The following is a 16,405-nucleotide window of genomic DNA, read 5'->3' on the forward strand; positions in this document are numbered from 1 at the left end:
GCTGCTCGTTAGCTGTGTGCCCACATATTTAATTATTCCCAAGTACAACGGGCAAGTCCTGTTCACGAGAGCAGAACCAGATGCCAGCACAGCTGCTCTGCTATAATTCTTCCTGGCACGTGATCAGGAATGAGTTCTCACCACTGCAGCTTGTCCTTATTGGGGCTAATGCAGAGAGCAAATTCAATTTGGTCCTTTTCAGTGCTGGACAAAGACGACTGATATTTCCTGTAGAGAAAGTCCCAGCCTTCAAGGTCCTGGGCCCCCACCGCAAACACTGCCATGGTCACATCGCTGGGCAGACTGAGGAAAGAGAACACAGTGAGAGCTGAGAACGGGGACTGTGTCTGCATGTACAGAGGCCATCAGTTAAGAACTGAACTGCTCCACAACCCAGCAACATGCCTGGAATTATCAATAGCAACCTCGTTCCTTCCTTAATGAGCACTACAAAAAAGAAGCGGGAGAGAGTAAACTTCAGTTTGACCACATTCATCACCTCTAGCAAACAGAGAGACTAATAATATATCAATATTAACCATTATATAATATATATAATTATATAATCACTATAATAATTAAATGTTTTAAAAAGTGTGGTGGTGGGCCGGAGCGATGGTACAGCAGTAGGGTGTTTGCCTTGCACACAGCTGACCCAGGATGGACCCTGGTTCGATCCCCTGGCATCCATTATGGTCCCCCAAACCAGGAATGACTTCGGGGCATCACCGGGTGTGGCCCGAAGTTAAAAAAAAATGTGTGGTGGTGACACAAGTGTGTAGTGACCCAAAAGACAGTGGTGGGACTGGAGAGATAATACAGCAGGTAGGACATTTGTCTTGGATGAGGCCAGCCAGGGTTAGATCTCTGGTACCTCAAATGATTCCCCTAAGTCCCACCAGGAGGGATCCCTGAGCACAGAGATATCCTTTCTCTGTGTAATCGCTGAGCACAGTTAATGTGTGGCCTCAGAATCAAAATAAATAAATATATTTATTTATCAAAATAAATTAAAATTCAATAGTGGAGTGATTTGGGAACTTTGATGGTGAAGTGATAACTTTGTACATCAAAACTAAAAAACAACACTATTATAGCTAAGTCACCTCAACTATCTTTTTTTTTTGGTTTTTGGGCCACACCTGTTTGACGCTCAGGGGTTACTCCTGGCTATGTGCTCAGAAATCGCCCCTGGCTTGGGGGGACCATATGGGACAACGGGGGATCGAACCGCGGTCCGTCCTACGCTAGCGCTTGCAAGGCAGACACCTTACCTCTAGCGCCACCTTCCCGGCCCCTCAACTATCTTTTTATAAATTAATTAAGATTAGATTATAAGTAACTTTCTCAAGGGGATAACATGAAAAGCTGCTATTATAAATGTAGACATGTCAAATATGCATTAGCAATGGTGGGTGACTATAGGTAGCTGCTTTTCTTTTGGGGCAGGAGGGTTGAGCCACATCCGGTGGTGCTCAAAACTCTCAGAAAACTCTCAATGAAAGACTTGTCATCTTTTTCCCAACATTACACTGTTGATAATAGGAAGCAGAAATTATATGTTTTAGGGAGTATATCTGTTGCCTGATCAAGACTAACCTCAAGTTCCCATTGGCATCCTTCCACTCTCTGAAGTGGGCCTCTGCCCGCTGCACGCAGGGCTGGTACTTGCGCACACAGGCAAGCAGGAGGAGCTGGCTCCGCAACATCCTCTCTGAGACTGAGCCCTCATCTGTCCAAGTCTGCTTGTCGATGAGATTCCTCAGCAGCCTGATGAGGAAGGCCTGAGAGAAAGAAAATCAGGTTCAGAGGCCCGTCCTGGGAAGGTTCCTAGGCAGATCACATCCTTCAACACCCTTTCACATGGACTCAGCTTGTGAGAATAGCCCCTGACTCTTAATAAAGGTTATCCAGCTCTGTGTCTACAGCAAACAGAGATGACTATTGCCCATTTCCATTTCATTAGTAGAAGTGCTAAGAAGGAAATGAACTTTGTATTTGCATAACAATCTTTTCTAAAGATAACCTTGGGTAACTGGAAAGCAGAGTGGATGGGAACTTGGAAAAAAAAGAAAAGCTTTAATTACTAAATTTTGAGAACAATGCAACTCCATGACATCTTGCCAAAAACAACTATTTTAGGCCTCCCTTTCAAGTATTTGGATTCTATAACACCTTGTTAGCTAGTAACTATTATAATATAGAAATAAGGGCTTATGGAAAAAAGGGCAATTAACTAGACCATGAAAATTAAATGCAGATTTTAACACTGCCATGCCTATTTTAAATGCCAAAATTAAACTAAAATCTCTGTTAATTAATCCAAATTAGTTTTCATTTATGTAATACATATATTAGTACACAATTATAAGAACTCTTTCCCATACCAAAATTGAAGCCAATTGGATACTAATTAATTTGAGACCTTTACCTTGAATTGAGATTCCACTTCATTCATATCTCTTTTCTCCATTAACTTATACATAGGTATCAGCTCATTGAGCCCTTGGAAAACGGGCATGATTTCAGTTTCATGTTTCAAGTACAGGGTTAAATCCAAGGCTTTCTCAATGGATAGTTTTCCGATGCTGATCAAGAGACACCATGATTAGCAGTTGAAAAGAAAATCAACTTTTTGTTTAAAAGGTATTTAACCAATCTTACAGCAGAACATTCCATTTGATATTTTTATTCCATCTGGCCCTTTTACACTAAGGAGAAAGTTTTTCAAAAGATCATGGAGCTAAGGTGAAGTGAAGATAGCATGTTTCAAGCTGTCCCTTTATCAAGCCTTGATTGTATGACATTATAAGTGACAGTGACATCAAAGTTTTGACCAGGAATTCTCATATCCATAGCTCATATCCATTCTCATATCCATTTCAAAATGTATGCAGTCCACCAAAGAGCTGGTGTCAACACCTCAGCAGTGATATATATGCTATTGCTCTAAGTGGGGGCATCCTTAATAGGCAGAAATAGGTGGGGGGGGGCAGTGAAGCCATAGTAGAGCAGTCAGGACACTTGCCTTGTATTCAGTCAATTGAGGTTCAATCCCTAGCATCTCATCTGGTCCCCAAAGTCAACCAGGAGTGTTCCCTGAGCACAGAGCCAGGCATAAGCCCTAAGCACTTCTAGGTGCTTCTAGGTGCAAACAAACACAAACAAAAAGAAAGCCAGGCTTAAGTATCTTATCTCTGCTTTTTGTCTCTTCATGCAGCCCAAGCTAAAACAAAAATCTCCAGAAGAGAGAACCCAGCATTTAGAATGGAAAACATGAATGGTTACTCTTTTTACCTACTCAAGTCCTCTTAGAACTTCAGTTCTGACTAAATAGTGAAGAAATTTGAAGTGACAGGCTTAGGGATTACTGACTTAAAAACAATTATCAAGAAGCAGAAAGTTGGAATCATTAATTCTCTTGTCAACCACTCTACTACTGTAAAGTTCAGGTATCTACTTTAGAGAGGGGTAAAAAAATAATTCCTCCTTTAAGCAAGAAATAAAATGTAGGGTTAGAGCAGATTGGATTTAATTCTGGCATCACCTGGGCTCTGAATATTGCCTACTGTGGCCTGGCGACTCCCAGTATCACTGGGATATCTCTAGCAATGCAGGGTCTCAGTAGCATCTATCCATGCAGTTACTGGCCCAGCTTGGCTAGCTGAGAATCATGAATGGGCCTTAGAAATGTGAAGTAGACCCCAAGAGTCTAACCCTTCAAGACAAAGTCAGCAGAGGAGATGCCTGGTGACTTAGAGGTGCTGGGGAAAGGCTGCGGGGAAGCTCCAGGCTACTCCAATACTGGTGTCCTATTTCTTATGCTAGGTCTGGCATAGTTGCTAATGGAATGATAAGCATATGGATTCCTTCCTTTGGGGCACTCAGCAGATGCAGGGAGGTCAATCACAAGGCTAAAAGCAATCATGTTTTTAAAAAGTCTTCGAAGAACCTAAGGGAAAACACCCTCCACTTTTAACTAGCAATCAATCATTTCAAATCTGGAAATCCGGAATGAGTACAGTGACAGCTGCTTCCACACAGAGACCAAGCCTCAGAGCAGCAGCAGGTGTTACCTGACAAGCTGAAAGGCATTGTTGATGAGGCTGGCCCGATCATTGCTGCCAATAGCCGTGTGGCCTCCTTCTAAAAGGCGAGCCAAAGAATCCCATCCATCATCTTCGTAATGTACGATATAATAGCCATTCATGCCCACGTTGAATTTGATCCATTCCACCTCTTCTGGGAGGAGGAGCACATCTGGAATGAAGAAAATCTATCATAGTTCCAGTTCCTCTCTGGACAGAGGATCTTTTTCAGACCATAGAGAATGAACAAGGAAATGAAGGGGAATTGAACACTGAACAAATTTTTAACACTGAAATTCATTTCATATTGAACATGTATTTCTCTTAGAAACCAGAAAACAGCATCACATAGACAAAAGCCAACAATAGGTTTAGACACCAATTTTGAGATATTTATGATCTATGGAAAAAGTAAAGCCTTGTTTCTAGGCAACCAGAAAATATAACCCAGCAATGCTAAGAAATCAATGGAACTTTTCACTAGTAATTCCTATCTGTTACATACATTACATAACTCAACTGTTTTACTATCAATCTGTAAGGTATTAATGCCTTTGGGGGGGGGGCAACCAATATTTTCAAACATACATTGTCCACTAGAAACTGAAAGTCTATGACCCAGTCCTTTCACTTTTAAACAAGATAAATAGCCAAAGAAACGGAGTATCTAAATCCTACACATCTCCAAGTTCCTTCTTGAATTCACCTTGTCATTTCTACAATAAATTACCTGTTTCTGCTGTCAGCAAAAACCTTTGGACAGAGTCTGATTTGCTGGTAATATATGTCAATGGAACATGCCACAGGTACCTAAAGAAAAGGATGGAGCATCACAGTAAGACTCATGCACAGGTAGGAAAGAAACCACTGCTCTTCAAGGCACTGGCAGGCTAATAGAAGAAGCCACAGAACTTTTGCAGCCAAGAGTTCAAAGCATCACAAGCCTGATTTCCAGATTCTCTGGGTTGCTAGCTCTGCTCTGAGCCATCCATCTCGGACTCCTTGAGGAGAGCAGGTGAGAAAATACCGACCAGGGGTCCTGCCAGCCTCCTCCCTGACACCTGCCTTATCCACAACTGACAGTAATGAGTGGCACAGCAGGCAATTTCCACCTCTTAACCAATACAATAAGAATATGACATCTCATGGGCCAGCACAGTGGCACTAGAGGTAAGGTGTCTGCTTTGCCAGCGCTAGCCTATGACAGATCCCCCAGCATCCCATATGGTCTCCCAAGCCAGGAGCGACTTCCGAGCACATAGCCAGGAGTAACCCCTGTGCCTCACCAGGTGTGGCCCAAAAAAAAAAGAATATGACATCTCTTCTGGGGAATTCCTGCTAGCAATGCAAAACATAATCTGCAGATGATTGTGACGAAACAGCAGGGAGCCTAAACCAAAGTCAAAACAAAGGAGATGTTCAGAAAAAAAAAAATGCAGCAAATGTGATGTGTGGCCCCACAGTGCATTCTAAATTAAGAAGGTTCTCTTGGCTATCAAAATATTAGGATGTTGGAAAACAATGATGCAGATAAAACCTGATTCTATTTATAATTTTGATATTTGTGCTGTTGTTGTATAAGTGAATGTTCTTAAATTTTAGGAAGCAACATGCCATACTTTGGTTTAAGGAAGCTGAGCATCACCAATGTATTATTGAACATTTTAAAAATATCATGTCAAATAGAGAGCATAGACAGAGAAATGATAGCTACAGGCCTAAGGCAACTCAATGGTATAGCATATACCTTGCATGTGTGAGGTCTTGGGTTTGATCCCCAGCATTAAAATTAAGTAAAATAAAACACAGGAATAACTATGTATAATAAATAAATATATATTATATCATTTATATTTTTTAAATTTGATGAGAAAGAAGATATAAATGAAATGATTATATTATATGTATGCAAAAGGACAACATAGATTCATTTGTGATAAAATATATATGAAGAGTAAAACAAATTCAGTAAAGAGTTCTATATAACAAAAACATAAAGAATATATGGGAATTTATGTACTCTATGCAACTTCCCAAGTCTGAAATAATAAAATATAAGAATATTATTTTTCATGGTGCTTCCTTAACATAAAAATCTTGGGGACTGAGCCCTAGCAAGCTGAAGCCCTGGCAACTGCACTTACACCCCAAAGACACTGCCATGCAAATAACCCAATCCCACTGTATCACAACTCTACAGAGACACCAAGCCAACAAAAATTCCAGGTACGCTGGCTTTCAAATAGAAAACTCTGGAGTCTTCTTGGAGTTGAGACAGACAGCTTCCCCTATCCCTTCCCCCAGAAGAATTTACTTCCAGAAACCCCAGAAGCCATATCCACATGTCCTGTCTTGTCCAGCTTTATTACTAATTTCAGGAGAGATGCCAAGGTAAGCTGCTAAAACACACAGCTACAATGGTCTTCAGGATAAAAATTGGGTGGCCCGAGAATCATCCCAGTTCTATAGATCCTGAAGCACCACCTCCACATTCTACAATATTGACAGCCCAGTAGGAAAACAGAAAATTATATGGGAAAGTAGCATAGAAGCCATCTAAGCTTAAAAACCAAAAGTAATAACACAGAAGGCTTAGCAAGCAACAAACAGCTCAGTAAATCCTCAATGCCTTTAATGACCCATTGTATGATATAATAAATTCTCAATATTCTTTTACTGAGTATTTTTCAATACTTTCATTAGCCATTTTGTTGTCACAAGCAAATAAATTATTTTGTTCTTACTATGGAAGCAGGATTGGGGGAGGTTGTAGGAAACTAGTAACAAAGGTGAAGGGAAGGTCCCACTGGTGGTCGAATACATGAAACAACTGTTTTATGAACAGCTTTGTAAACCACAGCATTTAAATAAAGTGTAAAAAATGGGGAATACTGGTAATATAGCTCAAAGAACTGGAGCACATACTTTACACACAGGAGGTCTAGATTATATACTAGCACCTGAAGGTCCAGCAACCACTGGGTGTTGTTGAAGTGGAATAAGAAAAAGCATTTTAGGGGCCCGGAGAGATAGCACAGCGGCATTTGCCTTGCAAGCAGCCGATCCAGGACCAAAGGTGGTTGGTTCTAATTCCGGTGTCCCATATGGTCCCCCGTGCCTGCCAGGAGCTATTTCTGAGCAGACAGCCAAGAGTAACCCCTGAGCAACACCAGATGTGTCCCAAAAACCAAATAATAATAATAATAATAATAATAATAATAATAATAATAACAATAATAATAATAAAAGAAAAAGCATTTAAAAAAAACAAGTACTATTCATTCAGGATCAATTAAATTTCAGTATCTCATTTCAATTAATGTCCTTCTGTCATTTCAAGAATTCCAGGATATAAATCAAAATTTCAGAAAAAAAACAATCTATTTTCTCATAATACCCAGAAACTGCCTAAATATTTTTGTCCTTAAGCTCCAAATGCTTGGCATCATTGAGATATAGTAGCCATTGCTAAGGTTCAGAAGCTGGTTTCAAACTTATAACTATGAGTTCCCATGTATCAAAACAAAGGCATAATGGAATATTTTTATACCACAAGATTCCTTAAGATAAGGTTTAAAGATACCTTTAGTTGTTGGAAAAACTAGATAACATCTATATCAACCTTATAAGATGCAGATTTGACTCAAACTTTTTTGTGAGAAGGGACTTTCCTTCTAAGCAAGATCAGGCAGTTCCCTTTGATCCTTACCCAGTTTTCGTTATGCCCTCCTGGCCCTTCATGTAGTGCTCCTGCTTCACATGCACCTTGCGCCCCCTCACTGTGACACTTATCAGGGGGAAGCCCTTCTGCAGTGTCCAGGTATTCATCATGCTCTTCACGTCCAGACCCTCCTGCCACCAGTGCTGGATGACACAGAAACATAGAGATAGGCATGGCATCAGCCCTAATAAGATAACTCCAGCTTGTTCTCCTAGAGCCCTATGTAACTCTTCCCATTCCCTTTTCTTCCTCTCTGCCCTGCCCTGCCCTGTTTCCTTCCCTCATTAATGCCAGACAAAGCACCTCTAATTGTTGACATTCTCTTTCTTATGCGTGTATCATCTTCAGGTGTCATATATGACTATATAGGGCAAACTTGGGCTTGGCATTAGGCACAATGCAGGTAAGTGGATGGATGAGAAGATGGATGGATAAGCTGAAGATGGGTACATAGATGTGTGATGGATAGATGGAAGAAAAATGTAATGGAGAAAGTGATAAGATGTTCAACACCAGCTCTTCAAACAAGTAAGATAAATTTTAAAATGCTTTAAAGTTATTTTTAAATGCTTTAAAGTGTCAAGAACCTCTGCTTCCAAAATTATCTACCAAAAAAATGGTCCACCATCAACCAATCAAAAGTATCCTGTATCAAAAGTATCATGGGGAAGAACTGTGCATGTGTGGGGAATTGACTCGTGTAAAAAACTATCCTACTTCTTGATCTTCCAGTGAGCCTAAAACTTATTGAGAAAATCTAAGCCTTAAGAAATCAAAAAAAAATTAAAAACATTTAAGAACTAGTTAAAAAAATATGCTACCAGAAAAATCTACAAACTACTGAATAAAATCATCTCCAAAAAAAAAAAAAGGCAAGAAAATAAAAATGGGGCAAATAAGAACATGTTGAATCTCTAGTCTCACCCTCCACTGCCTAGGAACATATTCAAGTCTAGATAAACAGATTACATTGTTTTGTGACTCCAATGTTATGAATTTTTTGTAACCTAGCACTAATAAAACATGAGTTAGAGCCAAATTCAAATCCCAGCGATTTATTTACCATCTGCCTTTACATTTCATTTCCTATTTACAAAAACAGGGTTAACAGTCTTCTATGTATGTTTACTGCAAAGAGTAAAGAAACTACTATGTAAATGTACATCAGTGCCTACCATGCTCATGCCCAACATATAGAACACTTGGGAATGCTAGCTTATTCTGCATTTTTCCTGACTGGGAAAAAATAAATGCAGGGTAATAAAGTGAGTGACCAATCTTGACTAGGCTATGACTAGAAATATGCTACAGGTTCATGTATTTACAGTGAAAACTTACCAAATGTGACTCCCTTGTTTAGTATCATTAAATAATATCTAGAGTCAAGTGGGTATCATCAAGGGCCTCAAAAGTATTTTCAGAGTGACACGGATCTAGAGTGAAAGAGTGTGCTTAGGGTGAAGGTGAGCCTGGGTAAACTTACAGAAGCTGACGATGAATGTTGACTACTAGAGCAAAAGCCATCCATCCCTTTCGTGCCATCTGTAGGGCAAATCTGAAAACCAGAAGTAAGCATCACTCTTCTCTCAATGGAAAATCTACTGTCTCTTCCCAGGGGGATTAGTAGAGTGTACACGCAACCAAATAATCATGACCTCCAACCCCAAATGCAGTGACACACACAACCAGACTCACGCTTGCCAGGCTGTCCCACAGGTCCTCGTTCCTGGTGTTTTTGTAACTAAACTTCCGAAGATAGTGTATAATACCACTCTTGAATGCATCGGCACCAAGGTAATTCCTTAGCATATTCAGAATACAAGCACCCTAAAAAGGTAGAGTAAATGATCATTAGTTTTAGTTTCATCACTTTAGTTTGGTAGAGTTCTTGAAAAAGGCAAATACAATGACATTTTTACTATCTGGAGTTTTTTTTCCCCTTTTTTAAAAATTTTATTACAACACCATGATTTACCAAGTTGTTCATCATATAGGCATCAAATTTCAAACATCAATCCTACCACCAGTGTGACCTTTCCTACACCAGTATCCCCAGTTTCCTACCCACTACCCTAGCCTGTCCTTTTGCAGAAACAAAAAAACTTACTTGATATTGTTTGCTACAACACAACGGCAAATGTAATTATCAAAACTTAGAACACTAAGGGTCAATTTATGATAGTTGTTAAGTCTCTCATTAGTGTTACTAAAGTCAGTATCAAAGGGTCCTCTGGCATGTAGTTGGTACTTGTTGAGCTGTCCGTGTGAAAGTTTAGGCTCACTGAGCTTGGTGGTCTTCTATGCTACCTTTTTATAAGATATCTATGATCATAATGGGCTGACAGAACTATGAAATTTTGAGATGTTCTGTGGCCACAGGCAACCATAATGTTCAGGCTCTATAGATCTGGAATAAAGTTAGTGGCTTAGCATTTCAATAAGGTTCAGTTTCTATGAAAATCTGGGCTTCTGTGGGAGGGTACTGCTATGTCAGGCAGAAAGAGAATAGGTTCACCCCATTTATCTGGAGATTTTTAAAAACTATTAGGAAAAGTGGGTTAGACCTGGACTTCTCTAGGGAGAATATGGATGTGATGGTTCATGTTCTTTATCAAGTGAAACCTCAGCAGCCCAGCTTCCTATAAGCATCAACTACCACTTCCCTAAGCCCAATGAGAGAACAATACACACTCTAGCTGCTGGGCGTTGCTGTGGCCTCTCCCCTGCTGCTCCAGGGCAGGTCTAGGGAGCTAAAGGTACCACCAGGGGTGAAAGCAGAAGTAAGAAGACTTACTTCTTGCATGGGGGAGTTCAGAGGTCTTGAAGGGTGAGAAAGAAGAACAAGAAGAAGGAGTTCAAATTCTAGGATGTTCTGTATTCCTGAATGCAGAATTTTCTGTTAACCCTCCCTAGGGCAAAATGCTAATCTTACCTGGTGGTCAGACCAACCTACTGCTGGGAGAGGTAGGATCTGTAGTTGGTAACTAAAGCCTGGGGAGGCGGAAAGGACAGAAGGAGGAAGGAAACCAGCAGAGGTGGGAATGCCGTCTAGTCCAACCTTTATGGAAAGCAATATGGAGATCCCTCCAAAAACTGGAAATTGAGCTTCTATATAATCCAGCTATACCACTTCTGGGATATACCCTAAGAACACAAAAATACAATACAAAAATCCCTTCCTCACACCTATATTTATTGCAGCACTATTTACAATAGCCAGACTCTGGAAACAACCAAGATGCCCGTCAACAGATGAATGGCTAAACTGTGGTACATATACACATTGGAATATTATGCAGCTGTAAGGAGAGATGAAGTCATGAAATTTTCCTATACATGGATGTACATGGAATCTATTATGCCAAGTGAAATAAGTCAGAGGGAGAGAGATAGACACAGAATAGTCTTCCTCATCTATGGGTTTTTAAGAAAAATAAGACATTTTTTGCAATAATTCACAAAGACAAAAGGTGGGTGGGGTGGGGAGGAGGGAGACTTGGGATATTGGTGATGGGAATGTTGCACTGGTGAAGGAGGTGTTCTTTACATGACTGAAACCCAACTACAATCATATTAGTAATCAAGGTGTTTAAATAAAGATATTAATAAAAAAAGAAAGAAAACCAGCAGAGAGAGAGAGAGAGAGAGAGAGAGAGAGAGAGAGAGAGAGAGATCAGAGACAACATGGATGCAGAGGCTGTTTAACTTCGAAGCCAAGTAAGATATGCACATGGCAATTAGGGCCTAAATAAAGCTGGATATCTCCTGACTTCTACTGACTGCCTGTGGGTCATTTCTTCACCATTACCCTGATACCTACAGGTGCAGGGCTGGCAGAAAAGGCCTCACCATCCATCTACCTTCCACCATCAAGGACTCTTAGTAATTAATAATTAATACAATATAACTTTTCTCCACCTCCTGTGGCACACTTTTGTGATCTCTCCATACTGCAGAGCAAGGCTCCAAGGACTGCCAAGCAAAGTCAATGAGGGTGAAAAATTGAATTAACAATTTCCACTCTCACACTTTTGGTGGAGATGCACAAACAAGAAATACTTTTGTGCCAGTCACAAATACAATAATGACAGTTTCATGTGCCATGATAAACAACCCTTCTCAGCAAGCACACTGAGAAGACAATGTGAAGGGCTGGCAATAGAAGGAGAAGTTAGAGTCATGATTTCATAAATGAATTCTGATTGAATTGTCAAGGAAAAGACAGAGTGGTCAGAAATCATCCTGCTTGCCTAGATAAGCCATCAGCCTGGATTTTCACTTCAGATCTCCCTATTACTAGAGGTAAACAGCTAGTTCCATTGCTGCTGTTAAACTCACTGTGCTGGGCTATACTGTTTTTGACTCAACAAAGTGAGTCTTTTCTGAAGGTACTGAAGAGTAAAGTACAAAGGAACAAATATTATGTTTGATTCCAAGTGGATGCTCAATCCAGGTCTATTTGTTGAGAGAAATAAAAGCTTTCCTGAGAAAAGAGAAAGGAATCCCACAGCCCTGTTCCAACTCAGAGGTCTGTAACCAACAGGGCCCTGGGAACCCATACCTTTACATAAGAAACATCATCAAACATCTCACGAATCTCGGAAGGGTTCTCCACTGGCGTGGACACAGGATGTGAGGAATTCAGCGCATCTACCTCCATCGCATGAAAGCATTTGCCAAAGAAATAATCTCCCTATTGAGTCAAGAAGGGAAATAATCATTTACATTTCGATGAGAATGTTTGATCTGGAATAACAGGTTCACACTTCAAATTTGTGGTTCAATCTATTCTATATTTATAGATTTATAAAATAGACTCAAATGTTTTATATTCCAAACAAAAATAGGACATTTTAAGTAGAATCTGAGAGAAAAAAAAAAGACAAAAAAATCTGAGAGACAGTAAGTTGTTAAGTTCATTTTAAATACTTGTAACTTTTTAGAATAAAAATATTTACATTAAATTCAAAACCAGTATGCCTTGAGATACAATCAAGTAAACGACTATAATGTATAAGTGCAAAATGATGCCAACATCACTGATGATTACCTACTCTAATTTAAAGCAAAGAAGTTAAGTTTTTAGATTATGTAGTGAAAAAAGAAATGGAGAGCACACTAGAGATTGTGCCTGATTAGGATACATTATCCAATAGAGTAATATGCACACATGAAAATGTTATGAGTAAAAGTGATATAGAAACAGGACATATTTATGATGTATTACAATAAAATAATGTTATGCATATTATAAGAGTTTATAAATTTTGCATAAATAACAGGAAGAGAAAATTAGAAATAAGTATACAAAAATAAAAATCATAGTAGGACAAAGGTTTGCTTACATAGTTTACTTTTTAGTCTTATTGCCTGTGATTTTTCACAAAGACATGATTTTTAAAATAAACACATAGTGGTTTCAAAGCATTACATTTGTAACCTAGGTTCAGATGCAATTAAATGTGCAGTTACCTTTAGCATAGCTCATTTGATTTGGTAAGAATAGCCCCTATTAAAATTGTAATTACCTCTATCTCATAGTAACAATTGATCCTTATAACTACTTGCCTTATATTAAAGAACAATATATTTTAATTTCAAAATAATAACAGAACCCACAATCTGGCTTAGAAATAATTCTGTGATACAGAATTCTCTGAAGTACACCTGCATTTTAGAAATCTGATTTCATTTCTAAATTCCCTTGGTAATGTTTCATTGATAAATTCAATAATGAAGGATATAAACACACTGTTCAGCAACACTGAATAAAAGAATATATCGAATATACAAGAGAGAAAAAAAATAATATACTTCTTACAACTTTTAGCTCTGGGTGAGTCACACTGACAGACACAAACTCCATGAATTTAGCAAATCCCTCATTGAGCCACAGGTCATTCCACCATTCCATAGTGACCAGGTTCCCAAACCACTGAAAGAAAAGGTTGCTCATATTATTCACACATTTCCATGGAAATGGATTTCCTTATAATCATGAACATAAGGCATACGGAAGGAAATAAAAGATATGTGTATAGTGTCAATATATGAACGTTAACATATTTTAAGCACTAATTTTAACAAAGTGAAAATGAACTATCTTGCAATATGCATTATAAAATACAGTGCCATGTGTTTGAAAAAGAACTCTTTCTTATGGGGAAAAAAAAAACAAACTGTACAATCTCAAACCCCTATGAATAAGCTCAGACTCCCATTAGGGCAATGCCAGTATAGTTTGACTACACTCTCTAAAAGCATGATTGAACTTGCATACCTGATGGGCAAGTTCATGGGACACAGTCATGGTGATGCCAAGCTTACTGGATGCAGAAGATTTCTGAGCATCAAACAACAGTGAAGATTCTCTGTATGTTGTCAGTCCCCAGTTTTCCATAGCACCAGACTGAAAGTCAGGAATGGCAGCAAGATCTTTGAAAAGAAGCAAAAAAATACATATATGACAAACTAAGGTAGGGCCAGAGAGACAGTACAGTAGGTAAGGTACTTGTTTTGCACATGGCCAAACAAGGTTCAATACCCAGCAGCCCATAAGGTCTCCAAGCCCTTCCTCGATTGAGCACTGAGTCCTGAGGAATCCCTGAGCACCATGGGATATGCCCTGCCAAAAGCAAGCAAAGATTCTCTCTCAAACCTCTAGGCTCTGTTTTCCCAATCACACTTTCAAAACAGAATGAGATGGAGACCAAATGCATAAGCTAACTTCCTGATGCCACACCACAAACATTCTAGACTAGGTGAATTTTCCAAAACAAAGAAAAACAGTTGCTTGACTTATCTATGTTACTTTACTGCTATGTAACAGTCAGACCAATGTATCAGGCATGAATCTATTTCTAACTTCCTAATATACTTACGTGTGGAATAATGTTAATAATTTTCTCAACTTGCATATTTCTGCTATAGATTCTTGAGACCCAAACAGTTGAAAGCTCAAATAATAATAGTAAGGACTTATATAGGAAAATACTAAGGACTTACATAGGAAAGAAAAGATTTTTCTCATGCTGTATAAATATATTTTCAAATTTTTGATCCATCATTTATTGTATGTCTTTTTAAAATAACCATTTTTGGGTAACAGGGCTTACAAATACTTATAAGCAGAATTTATAGATTAAAATTACCAGTAGCTATAAAAATTTTGGAAGTACATTTGAGATTTAAATATATAAGCCTCCACATAGTTCTGTTCGTCTTGGAAATACTTTGATGTTTTTTATTCATTATATATGATTTTTATTTTGACCATATTAGCTTACATATCTTTCATAGTAGTATTTTAGGTAATATTAACATTAAATCAGGGGAATTACCATCACCAAATTTGTCCTTCCTCCAACCCTGTTATTTTGAGAGAGATGCAGAAACAAAATATACATATGTGTATGTATATATAAATATATATATGTTTTATATGTATATTAAGGAGGACAAAAATGTGGTTTATTAAGTAATAAACACAAGAGACCTGTATTCAATGCCTGGCACCACCAAAAGAGAAATTGTTGAGGCTCGTGATTTATGTTCTTATCAAATATGTGTCAATAAATGAAAAAAATATGACCTTTGCTCACTGGGATGTGAGAATTGTCTTTAAAATCAAGAGGAAGGGCCAAGAGATAGCACAGAGGTGAGGGCACACAATTTTAACGTCCTTTGGCCCTTGCTGTGAACCCCTGACAAATTAGCAGAGAATCATCAATAGGATCTTGGGGCCTTCTTAGCACTGTTCAAATAAGTCCCACACCCCACACCCAACCTCCTCCAAAACAAATAAAATCTATGCCTTGTCTCTCAGAAGTAGGATTTAAATCAGCTTTTACTGTGGCAGAGGCTCACTCTCTAATAACCAGATTAGGGAGTGGAGGCATTTGCACCAGCTACTGAGTCAAGTATGGGGATGCCCAGGGACAGCGGAATCTCAGATGTGGTCAAGGACATCCAGAGTTTGTAATATTCATGTGAATTCCTCTACCTTGTTTGGGTAAGGGATATGGAATGCTGAAATAATCCTCATAAAATTCTAGAAGAGTTACAGCAGCATCCAAAGCATAATGAGCCTGGTTGATCTTGTCCGGCACTGCATATATGGACACCTGAGAAAAAAAGACACACAGAAGTTCTTCAGAGAACATGGAGGATTCTCTTTTCAGTCCTGTGATAGTTTGAGACCAATGGCTTCCCCTCAGGGCATGTGCTGCCAAACTTTAAGGCAATGGGATCCTCTAGTTCTTGTTCTAGAGTGGCCCCTTCTTCACCAACTTTCCTGTAAGAAGAGCTGAAAACGTTGAGTAGCATACAAAAATGCCTTTGCAAAGGATACATGAGCTTGCAAAAAAAAAAAAAAAAAGTGACAGTGGCTGACACTAAAGAAAGAACCATTCACTCAGAAGTGATCAAAGTACCACTGATCAATCCAATCCAGCAGTCATCAAAGTACCACTGATCAATCCAATCCAGCATAGACTATTTTCATTGCATGGAAGGACTCAGACAAGAAGAAATTCAAAGACTCCCCAACATGTGCAGACTAATAGGAGACCCACATCTCTGTAAAGCAAATCTCTAA

General features: G+C 38.9%; 1 protein-coding gene across 1 annotated transcript in view; it reads right to left on the reverse strand.

Annotated features, from left to right (window-relative positions):
• The window catches only part of ERAP1 (endoplasmic reticulum aminopeptidase 1), a 38,178-nt gene that overhangs the window by 7,116 nt on the left and 14,657 nt on the right, over positions 1-16,405 (reverse strand). Inside the window, exons 5-16 of the mRNA XM_049769123.1 lie at positions 15,812-15,932; positions 14,090-14,244; positions 13,631-13,744; positions 12,371-12,502; positions 9,505-9,636; positions 9,293-9,364; positions 7,798-7,952; positions 4,819-4,898; positions 4,077-4,260; positions 2,432-2,588; positions 1,600-1,784; positions 142-303 (exon numbers count right to left, since the gene is read on the reverse strand). Coding sequence (XP_049625080.1) covers positions 142-303; positions 1,600-1,784; positions 2,432-2,588; positions 4,077-4,260; positions 4,819-4,898; positions 7,798-7,952; positions 9,293-9,364; positions 9,505-9,636; positions 12,371-12,502; positions 13,631-13,744; positions 14,090-14,244; positions 15,812-15,932 — 1,649 coding nt within the window. The remainder of the gene's footprint in view (positions 1-141; positions 304-1,599; positions 1,785-2,431; positions 2,589-4,076; positions 4,261-4,818; positions 4,899-7,797; positions 7,953-9,292; positions 9,365-9,504; positions 9,637-12,370; positions 12,503-13,630; positions 13,745-14,089; positions 14,245-15,811; positions 15,933-16,405) is intronic.

The sequence above is a fragment of the Suncus etruscus genome, chromosome 2, assembly GCF_024139225.1.
Source record: "Suncus etruscus isolate mSunEtr1 chromosome 2, mSunEtr1.pri.cur, whole genome shotgun sequence".
NCBI classification, from domain to species: domain Eukaryota; kingdom Metazoa; phylum Chordata; class Mammalia; order Eulipotyphla; family Soricidae; genus Suncus; species Suncus etruscus.